We start from the raw sequence: 15,336 nt of genomic DNA on the forward strand, positions 1-15,336 counted from the left end.
GACCTCATTCAGCCTGATTTACTGAGAGAGGGAAATCAAAATGCAAACAGATCTACATTAAAAACATCGTTTATTAATTAATTAATTAATTGAATAGTATTGATTTTTTAATAGACAATATCAAATCCTTAAAGACAAGGCAAGTTTACTTGTATAGCACCTTTCACACAATGCAGCAGATCCAAAGTGCCTCACAGCAACAGAAGAACACACAGACATAAAGAAACATGAACGCATTACAAAACATTAAAACAGCATTTTAAAATAATATCAAATCAAATTAATAATAGTTACTGCTTTCCTACTGGATAGCAGCCGTAACTGAGCTGAAATCCACCTCAAACTTAAGACCAGCCTTAAGCTGTAAGAGTCTCTCTGTGATCATGCTGGACTGAAAGAAGCCATCATAAATGATCTAAGGCTGATCAATACTTCTGATCACATCTGATCTCTGATTCTCCCAGGTGCTGAAGTCAAGTCAAGTGGTCAAGTCAAGTCAAGTGGGTTTATTGTCATTTCAACTACATACAGAGAACACAGTGAAACGAAACAACGTTCCTCCAGGACCATGGTGCAACATAGACACAGTGCATACAAAACACAAGTGCAACACAAACAAACAAGTGCGGACAGACAACACAACACAGTACAGACAGAGGATAATACATAATAAATAATGACGGCTGAACTGTGGTCAGTCAATATGTATGTGTGGTTATGTTTGTCCACAAAGCCACTATCAGAGTACACTGATAAGCCGAAGCGAAGGGGTCTCAGGTTTGTTTGTTGAAGAGCAAATCAGACAAGCCTGGACTGATGTCCTCAGTATCTGCTGTTCCTGAGGAGGTTTGAGAAGTGTACACTAGAGGGCGCAAATAACAGGCATGCAGAGGTGGAACTCAGTGGGGTTAGCTAAGAATAAACACTCTATAAAATCAAATAAAAAACAAAAAGAGAAAGAATTAGTATGTACATGTTTATAGATGTTTCTTTAATAAATTTTCTTTTCTTTTCTTTTATATAGTGTTTATTTTATAGTGTTTTTATAGTGTGTTTATTTTATATAGTGTTTATATAGTGTTTATTTTATAGTGTTTTTTATTTATAGAGTGTTTATTTTATAGTGTTTTTATAGAGTGTTTATTTTATATAGTGTTTATATAGTGTTTATTTTATAGTGTGTTTATAGAGTGTTTATTTTATATAGTGTTTATATAGTGTTTATTTTATAGTGTGTTTATAGAGTGTTTATTTTATATAGTGTTTTTAGAGTGTTTATTTTATATAATGTTTATTTTATAGTGTGTTTATAGAGTGTTTATTTTATAGTGTGTTTATAGAGTGTTTATTTTATATAGTGTTTATTTTATAGTGTTTTTATAGAGTATTTATTTTTATAGTGTTTTTTTATTTATAGTGTGTTTATTTTATAGTGTTTTTTATTTATATTGTGTTTACTTTATAGAGCATTTATTTATAGAGTGTTTATTTATAGCGTATTTGTTTTATAGAGTTTTATATTTGTAGTGTGTTTATTTTATAGAGTGGTATTTTATAGAATGTTTATTTATAGTGTTTATTTATTTTCTAGTGTTTTTTTGTATTTATTTATAGTGTATATTTTATAGATTGTTTATTTGTGTAGTGTTTATTTATAGAGTGTTTGCTTTGTAGTTTTTTAGTGTTTATTTATAAAGTGTTTATTTTATAGAGTGTTTATTTTATAGAGTGTTTATTTTATAGAGTGTTTGTTTTATAGTGTTTTAGTGTCTATTTATAAAGTGTTTATTTTATAGAGTGTTTATTTATAGAGTGATTATTTATAGAGTGATTATTTATAGAGTGTTTATTTTATAGAGTGTTTGTTTTATAGTGTTTTAGTGTTTATTTATACAGTTTTTATTTATAGAGTGTTTATTTATAGAGTGTTTATTTTATAGAGTGTGTTTTATAGTGTTTTAGTGTTTATTTATAAAGTTTTTATTTTATAGAGTGTTTATTTATAGAGTGGTTATTTATAGAGTGTTTATTTTATAGTGTGTTTGTTTTATAGTGTTTTAATGTTTATTTATAAAGTGTTTATTTTATAGAGTGATTATTTATAGAGTGTTTATTGTATAGTGTTTTAGTGTTTATTTATACAGTTTTTATTTATATAGTGTTTATTTTATAGAGTGTTTATTTATAAAGTGTTTATTTTATAGAGTGTTTATTTATAGAGTGTTTATTGTATAGTGTTTTAGTGTTTATTTATACAGTTTTTATTTATAGAGTGTTTATTTTATAGAGTGTTTATTTATAAAGTGTTTATTTTATAGAGTGTTTATTTATAGAGTGTTTATTGTATAGTGTTTTAGTGTTTATTTATACAGTTTTTATTTATAGAGTGTTTATTTTATAGAGTGTTTATTTATAGAGTGTTTATTGTATAGTGTTTTAGTGTTTATTTATACAGTTTTTATTTATAGAGTGTTTATTTTATAGAGTGTTTATTTATAGAGTGTTTATTTTAGATATTGTTATTGATGTTATTATTATTGACAATTACTCTGCTGTTGTTATTGACACTAATATGTGTTACTATGGGCAGTTATTATTGTTGTTATTATTGTTGTTGTTGTTGTTGTTGTTGTTTACATGTTCGGCCTCTCCGGTCTTTTATTTTGAAAAGTGGCAGCAGCGGCTGCTCTGCGGAACCCGTTAGCCACTCCGTTAGCAGTAAAGGTTCCGCTCCTCTCCCGTTTCCGCTGGATCAGAGGTAAAGGCTCGAGCCTCTACACTTCAAACAGAGAGGGTTTAATTCAGATTAATTATCTCTGATTCCGGATTAAATGAACATGTGAAGGATGAGGGAGCTCGGCTCGAGGACAGTACACACTGGCCTCAGCTCGCGCTGATGACGGAGGGCTGCAGGGTTGCCAGGTCCAGGAGAAACACCCGAGACAGCCAGAGGAGAGGAGAACCCCAAACTGTGGGCTTATCATTTTCTATCGATGAGTCATTAATAAAGGGACTGTGTGATCGATAATAACCTCCAGTGCAGTTCTAGAAGTAGCCCAGTCATGTGTATTGATGTGATTTGGCTTTGATTGATTGATTGATTGATTGATTAATTGATTGATGGATCAGTAGGGCTGTCCTACAACTGACACTGCCTCTGAATCCATAATTATTAATCAATCAATCAGTTATGCTGGAAATAAGAAGAAGGTCCCGTGCTGATGATCAGTGTCTAACACCACCTCCTGGTAACTCCTGTTGCAGGGAGATGTTCACCACTGTAAGGCCAGGCGGTGCAGGAGAGGACGGAGTGGACCCCTGGAGGAGGAGGAGGACGAGGAGGAGGTCGGTGGGTCTGGGCACTGATCTGTCCATGGCAGATGTTGAACATCTGCAGACCGAAATCACTGAGCTGAGGAAGGAGGTGACCAGACTGGAGACGGAGCTGAACCGATGGAGGGAGGGAGGAGAGTCCGGCAGAGAGGTATGGGGTACTACTGGTGATGGGACGGAGTCAACCATGAAGGAATCCGGGTTTTAAAGAGAGCTGGTGCAGGATGTTGGATGATGGTCACCACCCTAATTCCTCACCCCTATATCCCCTCAAACTCATCCCATCCCAAAAGTACTGGATGGAGCTCCTCCACCATCATTCCAGAGAACACAGTTCTTCCACTGCTCCACAGCTCCTCAATGCTGGGGGGCTTTATACCCCTCTAGCCCACACCTGGCATTATTAGGCAGCATGGAGCCAATAGGGTCATGATGTTGATCTGCTCCAGAGAGTCCTATTCTATTGGCAGTACTTCTTCTCTACAGGGTCTAGACAAGCTGTGTGTGTCTGTATCAGCAATGGGTGCAGCTTACAGTAGCTGAATGCATTCATTAGAAGGGGTGTCCACAAACTTTTTTTTTTTAATCACTGAAATTCAGACTGATTTAATTTGTTATTAATGTCGTTGTATATCTCTTGGCCATTGCAGGACATGGAGAACGCCAGCTCACCGTCTCCTCGCTGGAAGAGTGAACCAAAGCCTGTACTGGTACAGATCCATGAGCCTACTGATGAAGATCAACACAAGCCGCCCAAGCTGGAAGATGAACCCTGTCTGTCTGCGATTTGTAAAACTGAACCGAACCCTTTCCAAACACACTGTGAACACTCCCACGGTCTACCAAAGCTGGAGGAGTTCTCCTATTATAAAGAGGAACCGCCTCAGATAGAAGAACATCACTCTGTGCACGGTGGTGATCTCCAGCGGATGGTCCGGACTCCACAAGCGACGTGTTCAGTGAGGCTGGTGGACTGCAGAAACATCCTGGAGCTGAGTGGAGAGATCAAACAAGAGAAGGAGGAAGAAGAAGAAGAAGAAGACGACGACGACACAGAGCTGTGTAACGATGTGGATGACGATGAGGACGACAGTGATGGGTTTGGTCCTTCTGGTAAGTTCATTAGCATCGGTACTAAAATCCACAAGAAGGTAATTAAGAAGGTAGGATTGGAGAGGATCACTACGTGTACCAAGATGAAGCCTAGGTCAGGGCCACCCGTCCTCTAAAGCCAAAACCCAGATGTTTTAAGCAGGCTAGAAGTTCTAGCTTCTGGAAAAAGTAGTAAAGGTGCTCCAACAGGTTCTTCAGGTGATGCTACAGAAGACCCACTTTTGGTTCCATGAAGAGCCAGGCATCTCCTAACACTAAATATGACAAACTCTTTATGGAACCTTAAGATCTTCCAAAGCATCACTCGAAGAACCTTCTGTAGCACCTTTATTTTTATTATTATTATTATATATTATATTATATATTTATCTTTATTATAGAGTTAATAGTTCTGCCCAGGCAGTTGGAACAAAATCCCGGGTGGATTTCAACTTTCCGAACCTGAATTTTTTCTGTTTTTTCTAACTGTGCTGGACTCCAGGCCCTGTTTCCAGCACCACTGCCCTGCACCGCCCACTCCCATCACACCTGGTCCATCTGATCCAGCCCTTATTGAGTTAGAGTGGAAGTGCTCTAGGGGCCAGTGGCCCTCCAGGAGCAGGGAGGTCTTGGTTTCTCAACCTTTACTGGTTGAACCGAAGCAGCTGGTGTGAATTCAGTGGTCTTCTCCTGAAATTCCAGATGAGCTCCCATTCCAGATGTCCTGCTCTGAAGATCTTGCTTCATAAATATTATTTGTATTACTGAATACTAGTCTTTTTCTTGAGTCTTTTATATTTATTGATAATTATTGATGATATTGGCAGTAATTATTATTGTTAATGTCAGGTCTTACTGGTTGAACCGAAGCAGCTGGTGTGAATTCACTGGTTTTCTCCTGAAATTCCAGATGAGCTCCCATTCCAGATGTCCTGCTCTGATGATCTCATGAGCTTTGTTTGGAGTGGCTATTGAATGCTGCTCTTTTTGTTGAGTCTTTTATTTTGAAAAGTGGTTTTATGGTTATTAATATCATAACATATATTCTTACAATTATTTTTATTGATAATTATTAAACAGAAGCAGTTTGTGTAAATTCACTGGTTTTCTCCTGAAATTCCAGATGAGCTCCCATTCCAGATCCTGGTCCTGCTCTGATGATCTTGCTTTATAAATATTATTTATATTACTGAATACTAGTCTTTTTCCTGAGTCTTTTATTTTGTAAAAGTAGTTGTATGGTTATTAATATCAAAAATGATTTTTTATTGATAATTATTGACGATATTGGCAGTAATTATTATTGTTAATGTCAGGTCTTACTGGTTGAACCGAAGCAGCTGGTGTGAATTCACTGGTCTTCTCCTGAAATTCCAGATGAGCTCCCATTCCAGATGTCCTCTGATGATCTCATGAGCTCGTCTTTCGAGCCTGCAGAAGGACTAGACGATGGTGAGGACGGAAGAAGGAGCCCCTCGAGTCCTACGTCTCATCAGAGTCTCAGCGATGGAGAGCGGCTGTACAGCTGCTCCACCTGCAAGCAGAGCTTCCCTGCAGAATCAGAGCTTCTCCAACACTTGAAGGTCCATGTTGGTGGAGAGAAGCCCCATCACTGCGAACGCTGCGGGAAATGCTTCAAAAAACTCTTCAACCTGAAATCTCACCAGAGAATCCACACGGGAGAAAAGCCCTACCTGTGCACGGAGTGTGGGAAGCAGTTCTCGCGGGAGTCCTACCTGAAGATCCACCAGAGAGTACACACCGGAGAGAAGCCCTACAGCTGCGCTGAGTGCGGGAAGCAGTTCAGGTGGGCGCAGGCTCTCGCCATCCACCAAAAAATACACTCCGGAGAGAAGCCCTATGTGTGTCTGACCTGTGGGAAGACGTTCTCGCAAGTGCTTTACCATCGCAGGCACCAAAGAGTGCATTCTGGAGAAAAGACATACAGGTGTCCGATACGTCTGGGGGGAAATTCCGATTTGCAGGGTTTCCCCTTTACCCCAGGTGTTAACTATTGATCCTCCTAGAGCCCTCAACCGTAGAACCACCAGCCTAATAGTGTGTAGGTCCCCCTCATGCCACCAAAACTACTCTCAAAACAAGGCGTCCTGCTGTGGTCTCTGGCACCAGGACTAACGTCAGCAGCAGATCCTGCAAGTCCTGTAAGGTGTGAGGTGGGCGGAGCCTGCATGAGCATCAGTCAGAGCCTTGGGTGCCCGTGACCCTGTCGCCGGTTCACCGGTTGTCCTTCCTACCAGGAGGAGCACCCCACAAGACCTGCCGCCTGATGTTCTGGAGATGTTCTGACCCAGTCGTTATCTAGAACATCACAGTCTGGTTCTTGTCAAAGTGTCTCAAATTCTTACGCCTGTCCATTTTTACTGCTTCCTCACCTTCATCATCCTCAAGAACCGACTGTTCACTTCTTATAAATAAAGAGACGTTCTCATTATGATTCTCGTACGTGTAAATATTAAATAGTAAATACGTGTGGTGTTTGGTCTGTAGCTGTGTCTAATTTTAACGATATTTAATGATGTTACACAATGACACAATATTCTTGTGATCATTCATTTTTTTATAGTATTATTATTATTACTGCCAACAGTTCACATTGTAAACATTTTGAACACTACTTTTGTTAGATATTTTTTTAAACAGTGCCTGTAGTGGCTGCATAAACCTATTAAATTATGTCGCACTCTACATTAGAGAGTAATCATGTTATATAATTGCATTTATTATTGTTAGTCCTTTGATTAACACTGTACTCTTTTGTTGCCTTTTATTTATTTAGTTAAAGAGGCTGTATGAAACTTGTACAAAAAGAAATCCACTTTGCTTTTTATGGAATAGAATTATTTAATATTATTGTTTATATTATTGAATGCTACTCTTTTATTTTACATAGTGGTTGTAGAGTTATTAATATCATTACAAATGTGGCACTTTGCTTTATGGCAGTATAATCTTACAGTTATTGTGTTATTGATCATTATTGTTGCTACTGGCAGTAATTATTATTGTTAATATGATTGTTGAAGCTCAACAATCCAAAAAAAACCCAGCTATAAAACCCCTATAAACTCATTATAACAGACTAATAAACATCACTAACAACCTGGGGTCGTATTTAAGGAGGTTTTAGTTCATTAGCACCGGTCTCGTTGGCTTCTCGTCTGAATTCTTCCGGTCCACCTTAAATACCGCAGCAGGGCCGCAGCAGGGCCGCAGCAGGGCCGCAGCGCCGGCATGTAAACCTCCGCAGGATTTAAGGTGGACCGGACAATCGAACAGCAGCCAGCTATAGCCTCCTGATTAGTTCTGCGATTTAATCAGATATTATTATCATTATATATATATTATTATTATATATATTATATCCGCGAGATAATAATAAATATTTGCATTGATATTAATTTGTACAATAAAAGTGAACACGTATAAATACAGTCAGAAAAAGAAGTCCCCTCAAACAAAGGGCAACAGGTCCACGTCAGCATAGGTAAATATCACGAAATGTTATTAAATAAGCAGGCTGGTCCTTTCAATAGATTTTATATATTATTATGTGTTTTTTATAATTATTTTAAAAAGAACAATAATAATGATAATAATAACTAGTAGTAATAGTATTAGTTCTTTATTTTGGTCTTTATTAACAATTTAACTAACCCAGACTAAATACATACACAAATAAAAATGCAACAATTACTAAAACATAACAAGTCACTAAACTATTAGAAAAGAAAATTAACAAAAAATATTCATTATGTATTATAACAATTATAACAATGTCTGTACCTAAAAGAAAGGACTTTTATTCTGAAGTGGACTCCCTGAAGTCCCTTTTTGGACAGTGTGAACATTCTTTCTGACATATTATTTATTAATTGTAATTGTTTCAGACTCAAGCTTCTGTTAAGTCTTGCAGAGAGATGGTCACCACTGTGAGGACGGACCCCTGGGCCCCTGGGCACTGATCTGTCCATGGCAGATGGACATGGGCATCTCAAAGACCTTTCATGTACTGCGGTTGTTGTTGCTGTTGTTGTTGTTGTTTACATTAACGTTTACATTTACAGCATTTAGCTGACGCTCTTATTCAGAGTGACGTACAGGGTCACTTGTATTACAGAGGAGGGTCAGTGTAGTGTTGGGAGTCTGGCCCAAGGACTGTTATTGGTGTAGTGCAGCACCCACAGTGACCCAGACCGGGAACCGAACCCCAGTCTCCCACATGGTGTGATAGCTCACTGACAGCTCGTGGTTTTATCTGTTGTTGTTGTTATTTTTGTTAATACTTCATTATATAATAGAATATATATATATAATATATATATGATAAAATATAGAATATCTAATAATATATAATAAATCCTTTCCTACACTGCAGTCATTGCTTTACAAAGCAGAAAATACAAGAATAATCAAACTATTTGAATAATAGAAATAAACACATGATTAAACACCACGAAATGAAAATAATTGACATTGACATTGAAATTTAAATACAAATTCTATCCATGTTAACCCACCCGCTGCATTTTACACATTAACGTGATGGATGGAGTCGACCGTGAAGGAATCCGGCCGGGTTTCTTACGGCCTACTGATTCTTCTAGAGGTCTGAGGTCTACTTTATGGCTTGTGGTCTTAGTGCTGATGCCCTATGAGCCATTCTTGTTGATTCATTTGACATGCACTGTTTGGACAAAAGTATTGGGACACCCGCTCATTCACTTTCTCTTCTGAAATCCAGGGTATTAAAAAGAGTTTGGAGTAACTGTCTCTGGATTCTGGAGGAGGAGCACGGCTGACTGCAAAACACAATGAAAGGAAGATAATTTCACATTAAAATGATTAATAAAACAAGATAAGATAATGCTTTATTAGTCCCACGGTGGGGAAAATCTCAGTGTCACAGCAGAAAAGGGACAGCAAGACACTCAGATGCAAAAAGGTAGATACATTATTAAATTACCACCATATACACAAATAATAGAATAAATTATAGAAGTAAAGAAAGCAACAATAACAAAATTATTTACAGATTATTTGGAAGTATGTATACTATGTTAATCAATCAAACTATATAAAATGATGAAGTTCAGCAAGTTTGTCACAAAGGTTTGATGGATGATATTAGTCTACAAACGTGGAGTTGGGAGCTGAACTCCTCGGCAGGTGGCGCTACCGCCTCTCTGCCTGCTGGAGACTCTTATTTTGAAAAGCGCAGCTTCGATGGCGGCTGGTGTGCGTTTCTCTGAATGTCTCTGGTTCTGAGTGGACCTCTTTAGAAGCAGGTGTTTTCTGGGTGTTGATCAGCTCAGAGCTCCTCACTGAAGAGTTCACCTGGCTGAGTGAAGGAGTCTGGGAGAACCTCCTGTCAGAACCGGGTCCACGGTTCTGCTGAGTTCAGGTGCTGCTCGGTAAGTCGTCCAGACTCTAGACCCATATGCCAGGTTCTCTGCCAGGCCTGGTCCAGCACCGCGCAGGTGTGCTGGTGAGGAGTTCTACCTAGCTAGCCTAGTCCTGCGCATGCGCACAGTGTGTGTGCACGCTGTAGCTTTTGCCCAGCATGGGTCCCCTGTTTGGGGTTTGGTGGTTCAGCTGCTTGACCCACCTGGTCATCGTGGTCAGCCAGCTTCACCAGACCAGTCCACCAGCCTGGTCATGCTGGTAGACCAGCTATCCCACCAAACCCTGTACCCTGAGCTTGTCAATCAATTGCAGCATCAGCATCAGTTACCTTCCCCATCATCCACGTACCCTCCACCCCACTCTGCACTGGTGTAGTACTGGTCATTTAGGCTGTCCAGATCTTCTACCTCTATCCGAATATCCCCCTGCCTGTAGTTTATAATAAACACACCGGTAGGACATTTTGAGAAGCTTTTGCATTAGACATACTACATACGGACAAAAGTATTGGGACACCCAAATTGTAGATCTATAAGATAAGACTTTATTGATCCTGGAGACAATTGTAGTAAGAAGTGGACGTCTCACCCAAACAGGGTCTTGAACCCTGGACCCTCCGATTAAACTTCTGATGCCTAAAATGTTACAAGGGACACAGTCCAGAAGATCTCAGTCTTATTGTATTTTGGACAAGTCATGTGTTACACACCCCCCCTGGACAAAAGTATTGGGACACCCCTCCTAATCATTGAATTTAAGTCTGATTCAGTCCCGTTCAGCTACAGGTGTATAAATCCAGCCTCTAGTCCTGCAGTCTGTCTTTCCTCCACACATCAGTGAAAGAACGGGAGGTTCTGAAGAGCTCACTGAACTCCAGCGTGGTTCTGTATGTAATAGGAGACACCGCTGCACCAACTACAACAAGAACTCAGCTGGTGAAATCTCCTCCCTCCTAGATCTTCCTCCATCAGCTGTGAGTGGTGTTATTATTGAACAGTGGAAGCGTTGAGTGTCTAACACCACCTCCTGGTAACTCCTGTTGCAGGGAGATGTTCACCACTGTAAGGCCAGGCGGTGCAGGAGAGGACGGAGTGGACCCATGGAGGAGGAGGAGGACGAGGAGGAGGTCGGTGGGTCTGGGCACTGATCTGTCCATGGCAGATGTTGAACATCTGCAGACCGAAATCACTGAGCTGAGGAAGGAGGTGACCAGACTGGAGACGGAGCTGAACCGATGGAGGGAGGGAGGAGAGTCCGGCAGAGAGGTATGGGGTACTACTGGTGATGGGACGGAGTCAACCATGAAGGAATCCGGGTTTTAAAGAGAGCTGGTGCAGGATGTTGGATGATGGTCACCACCCTAATTCCTCACCCCTATATCCCCTCAAACTCATCCCATCCCAAAAGTAGTGGATGGAGCTCCTCCACCATCATTCCAGAGAGCACAGTTCTTCCACTGCTCCACAGCTCCTCAATGCTGGGGGGCTTTATACCCCTCTAGCCCACGCCTGGCATTATTAGGCAGCATGGAGCCAATAGGGTCATGATGTTGATCTGCTCCAGATGGTCCTATTCTATTGGCAGTACTTCTTCTCTACAGGGACTAGACAAGCTGTGTGTGTCTATATCAGCAATGGGTGCAGCTTAAAGTAGCTGAATGCATTCATTAGAAGGGGTGTCCACAAACATTTGGACACACATACTGTGGGTTTCAAATTGTTTCAAGCTCCTGTGCTATTGCTATGGTGCCCCGTGTGGTTGCTAGGCCGGTGTCATGCTGGTACATGTGATTACTGTGCTATTCTTAAACAGTTGCTATGCTGTCCCAAGTGGTTGCTGTGCAGTTGCTAGGCAATTGCAAATGCTCTTCAAAGCTTGGAAGCATGTGCACACCGCATGCTCAAAAATGAAAGAATTCTTTCAGGATTGGTCACTTCGGGCTGCAGCAGCACTGTCCCGATGACTTTCACCCAAGCTTTAATGAGATCAGCCGTTCTTGGTGGTCTTGCTTGCTGACGATGAGGTTCTGACTGGCGTCTCTCTGGCTGGTTTTCCTGTTCAGAACAAAACCCAAAACATAGTATTTCCATGTTCTGCTATCACAACTCCAGGACTGTTGGTCTGAAGGTCTTTCAGAAAACCCTTTTTAAACTCTTTGGGATTTTTTGCAGGTGTCGGAGAACAACGTGGCAACGTCCATTTGCTGGAAATGGGAACCAGACACAGTACAGTTGCAGATCCATGAAAACATAAGTGCTGACCACCTTACAACACCCACGCTGGAAGATGGACCCTTTCGGCCTGAGTGTAAGACTGAACCAGACCACGAAGACCACGATCACAATCACGGCCTATCAGTGTTTGAGGATGGTTCCACTTTTTACAAAGAAGAACCACCTCCAGTAAAAGAGAGTCACTCTGTGATGGATGATGGAGTCCAGCAGGCGGCCCAGACTCCGTTAAAAACATGTTTAGTGAAGCTGGTGGACTGCAGGAACATGCTGGAGATGAATGGAGCTATCAAACAAGAAGACCTGTGTAACGGCAACACTGGCAATGAAGATGATGGGGAGAAGAACTTTACTCTTTCAGGTAACTTCAAAACCTTTAATGGGGTCAATATGACCCATCGCATATACAAGTTCTCATTCTCCTCTTCTGAATTTCCAGATTTCCTGCAACTGAGGTCCTCCGATGTCAGGAGTGAGCCTGAAGGAGAACCAGAAGAGGACAGTAGAACCTCCTCAAGTCTCGCGCCTTGTCAAAGTCTAGTAGATGGAACGAGGCTGTATCGCCGCTCAGCCTGTGAGAAGACTTTCACTATAACATCTGATTTCTTCAAACACTTGAACCAACACAATACAAAAAATAATAAGCCCTACAGTTGCACTGAGTGTGGAAAGACGTTCTCACAACGGTCACACCTGAGGAATCACCAGAGAATACATACTGGAGAAAAGCCCTACAGTTGCCCTGAATGTGGAAAGCAGTTCACGCAAAAGTCCCATCTGAAGAACCACCTAAGAACGCACACTGGAGAAAAGCCGTACTGTTGCAATGAGTGTGGAAAGCACTTCACGCACTCCTCAAAGGTGAAGATTCATAAGAGAATACATACCGGAGAGAAGCCTCTCATTTGCCTCACTTGTGGAAGAAGCTTCTCTGATCCCTCGACCCTTCACAGGCACCAGCGGATGCATGCTGGAGAAAGGCCACACTGTTGTACTGTGTGTGGAAAGCAGTTCTACATAGCGTCAGAACTGAAGGTTCACCAGAGAATACATACTGGAGAAAGGCCTTTCCGGTGCACTGAGTGTGGAAAGACGTTCCCGAGATCATCAAAGTTGAAGGAACACCAGAGGATACATACTGGAGAAATGCCTTACGCCTGTCTCACCTGCGGGAAAAAATTCCATAACCGTTCTTCCTATGACAACCACCAGCGAGTACATACTGGAAAAAGGGTTCATGCCACGGCGTGACCTCCTGTTTGTATCAGTTGTGTTATTAGAGGACTTCAAAGGCAGGATGGTCTGGAGACAGGAGTTTTACATTCGTCCCAGATCAGGCTGATCAGCCGGGACGTGTTTATGGGACTGGAGAGTGGAGCTAACATTGCTAACTCATTTTTGTAAACGGTGGTTGGGTCATATTTATTGGTTTTGGGCCAAATTAGTAAATGTGTGTATATTAATGATCATTAACATACTAGAGCTGCAGGTTCGAGAGGTACCCCCCCACACACACACACACACAACTTAGGCCTACCTGAAACCCCCCTCCAGCCACGGCATCCTAACTACGGTGGAGACCCGTGCCCCCCCGTCCCAATGGGCTCTTCACTGAGATATGGTCACTCCAGCAGTTGGATCAGATGTTTCTAAGATGATGAGGTGTGCCCAAACTTTTGACTGGTACTGTTTGTCCATGTGCTTCTCTTAACCAATTCGAACCGTGAAGAACCATTTTTCTAAAAGAGCTTTAAATCGGTGAAGAACCGTTACATCCACTTCATGAAGGGTTCTTTACACACGTCTCTCATGTGTTCTATGGCATATGGTTCTAAGTCATAAGAGAACCCTCTGTAGCAGGGTCTGTTATTTGTAAGTTTGACAGTTCTGAATAAAACTTCTTCTCACTTTTTTATTCGGTTTTGTTTATTTATTTATTTATTTATTTATTCATTAAAATCCAGAAAGGTCCAGTTAGAGAACCTATACTCAGAACTGTACTGAATCCATCAGCATTTCATATAGTCAACAACTGAGCAGCAGATCAAATTACAGTAATAATTATTCAGTATATTAAAGCAATAATTACATTTTTATACTGAACTGAACCAGTTATAAATACCAATGCTCTGAATCCAGCCTCATTTCAAGGAAGAAATGACTGAATGCTTCTTTAATAAATAAAAAAAAAACATTAAAAATGTAGGTTAAAGTAGGAGTAAGCAATATTCAATATTTAACAAAACTGATTAATTCTGTTATGGTGATACACATCATGCCTTTATCAGTTTTTTTAATAATAATCTGCAGCTCCTGGTGAATGTCAAATCATGATAAATACTATGTATTGTGAAAATGTTGATATATCGTAATATAATATTTTTAAAGCAACATTATGTAGCTTTTATTTACATAACAGCTTACATTAGACAAGACAGGACACCCATATTCACCATTAGTGTTGGACACGGATGGAATTTGACCTCCGCCTTTAATCGAACACACACTCTCTGTGGTCTGTGGAGTAGGTGGAAGGCCAATAATCAGAATGTCCACTATAAATCTAAGCTGAGAAAAACACTAAAAACAGAGTGAGATAGAAACCTGTGAATAATTGGGTCCAAATGTTTCATATTTGGTGATTAAGTGTAGATTATAACTGTTATTTGTAATAATAATAAATATAAGAATAATAAAAATAAGAAGAAGAAGCAGAGTAGCTTATATGACCTCTCGGTTCTTTTATTTTGAAAGGTCTTCCAGTGTCTGGAACTAGTGCATAATAAACCACCAAGGAGCAGAAAACAAGACTCTGACTTACAATTGTTTTCTTTATGCAGTTGAATCGATTAAATATCATTATTATTGTATTGAATGAAATTACAATTATAATACATTATATAATACATACAAAATATAATACATTTGATTTTAAAGGGTGTATAATAATAATAATAATAATAATAATAATAATGACTAACCTTTTCTCTTATTCTCTCCTATGCTGTCTGATCTCATTCATTCAGCACCAGGATTTACTGTGTTGCTTATTGTTTATTGTAATAATAACCGTACACACAACCCTGCTCAGGAGGAAGTGGATAATAATAATAATAATAATAATAGTAATAATAATAATAATAGAAGCAGAGGGGTCTTTTATTGTGAAGTCCTGCTCCAGTGTTCCGCTCAGACCTCGCTGCTGTAGTCTCCTCCCAGCCTGGCTGTGCCGCTGGCCGTGTGTCGGGCTGGGCTG

At 40.0% G+C, this 15,336-nt stretch overlaps 1 protein-coding gene across 1 annotated transcript; it reads left to right on the forward strand.

The window, feature by feature from the left end:
- The first annotated feature begins 2,715 nt into the window (after positions 1 to 2,715).
- LOC140535608 (uncharacterized) lies at positions 2,716 to 13,993 on the forward strand. Its single transcript, XM_072657005.1, has 5 exons — positions 2,716 to 3,484; positions 3,984 to 4,446; positions 5,803 to 6,442; positions 10,895 to 11,114; positions 12,021 to 13,993. The coding sequence occupies exons 1-5, from the start codon at positions 3,191 to 3,193 to the stop codon at positions 13,329 to 13,331; spliced, it is 2,928 nt and encodes a 975-aa protein (XP_072513106.1). The 5' UTR covers positions 2,716 to 3,190; the 3' UTR covers positions 13,332 to 13,993.
- Positions 13,994 to 15,336: the final 1,343 nt, after the last annotated feature.

The sequence above is a fragment of the Salminus brasiliensis genome, chromosome 15 (assembly GCF_030463535.1).
Source record: "Salminus brasiliensis chromosome 15, fSalBra1.hap2, whole genome shotgun sequence".
Lineage (NCBI taxonomy): Eukaryota > Metazoa > Chordata > Actinopteri > Characiformes > Bryconidae > Salminus > Salminus brasiliensis.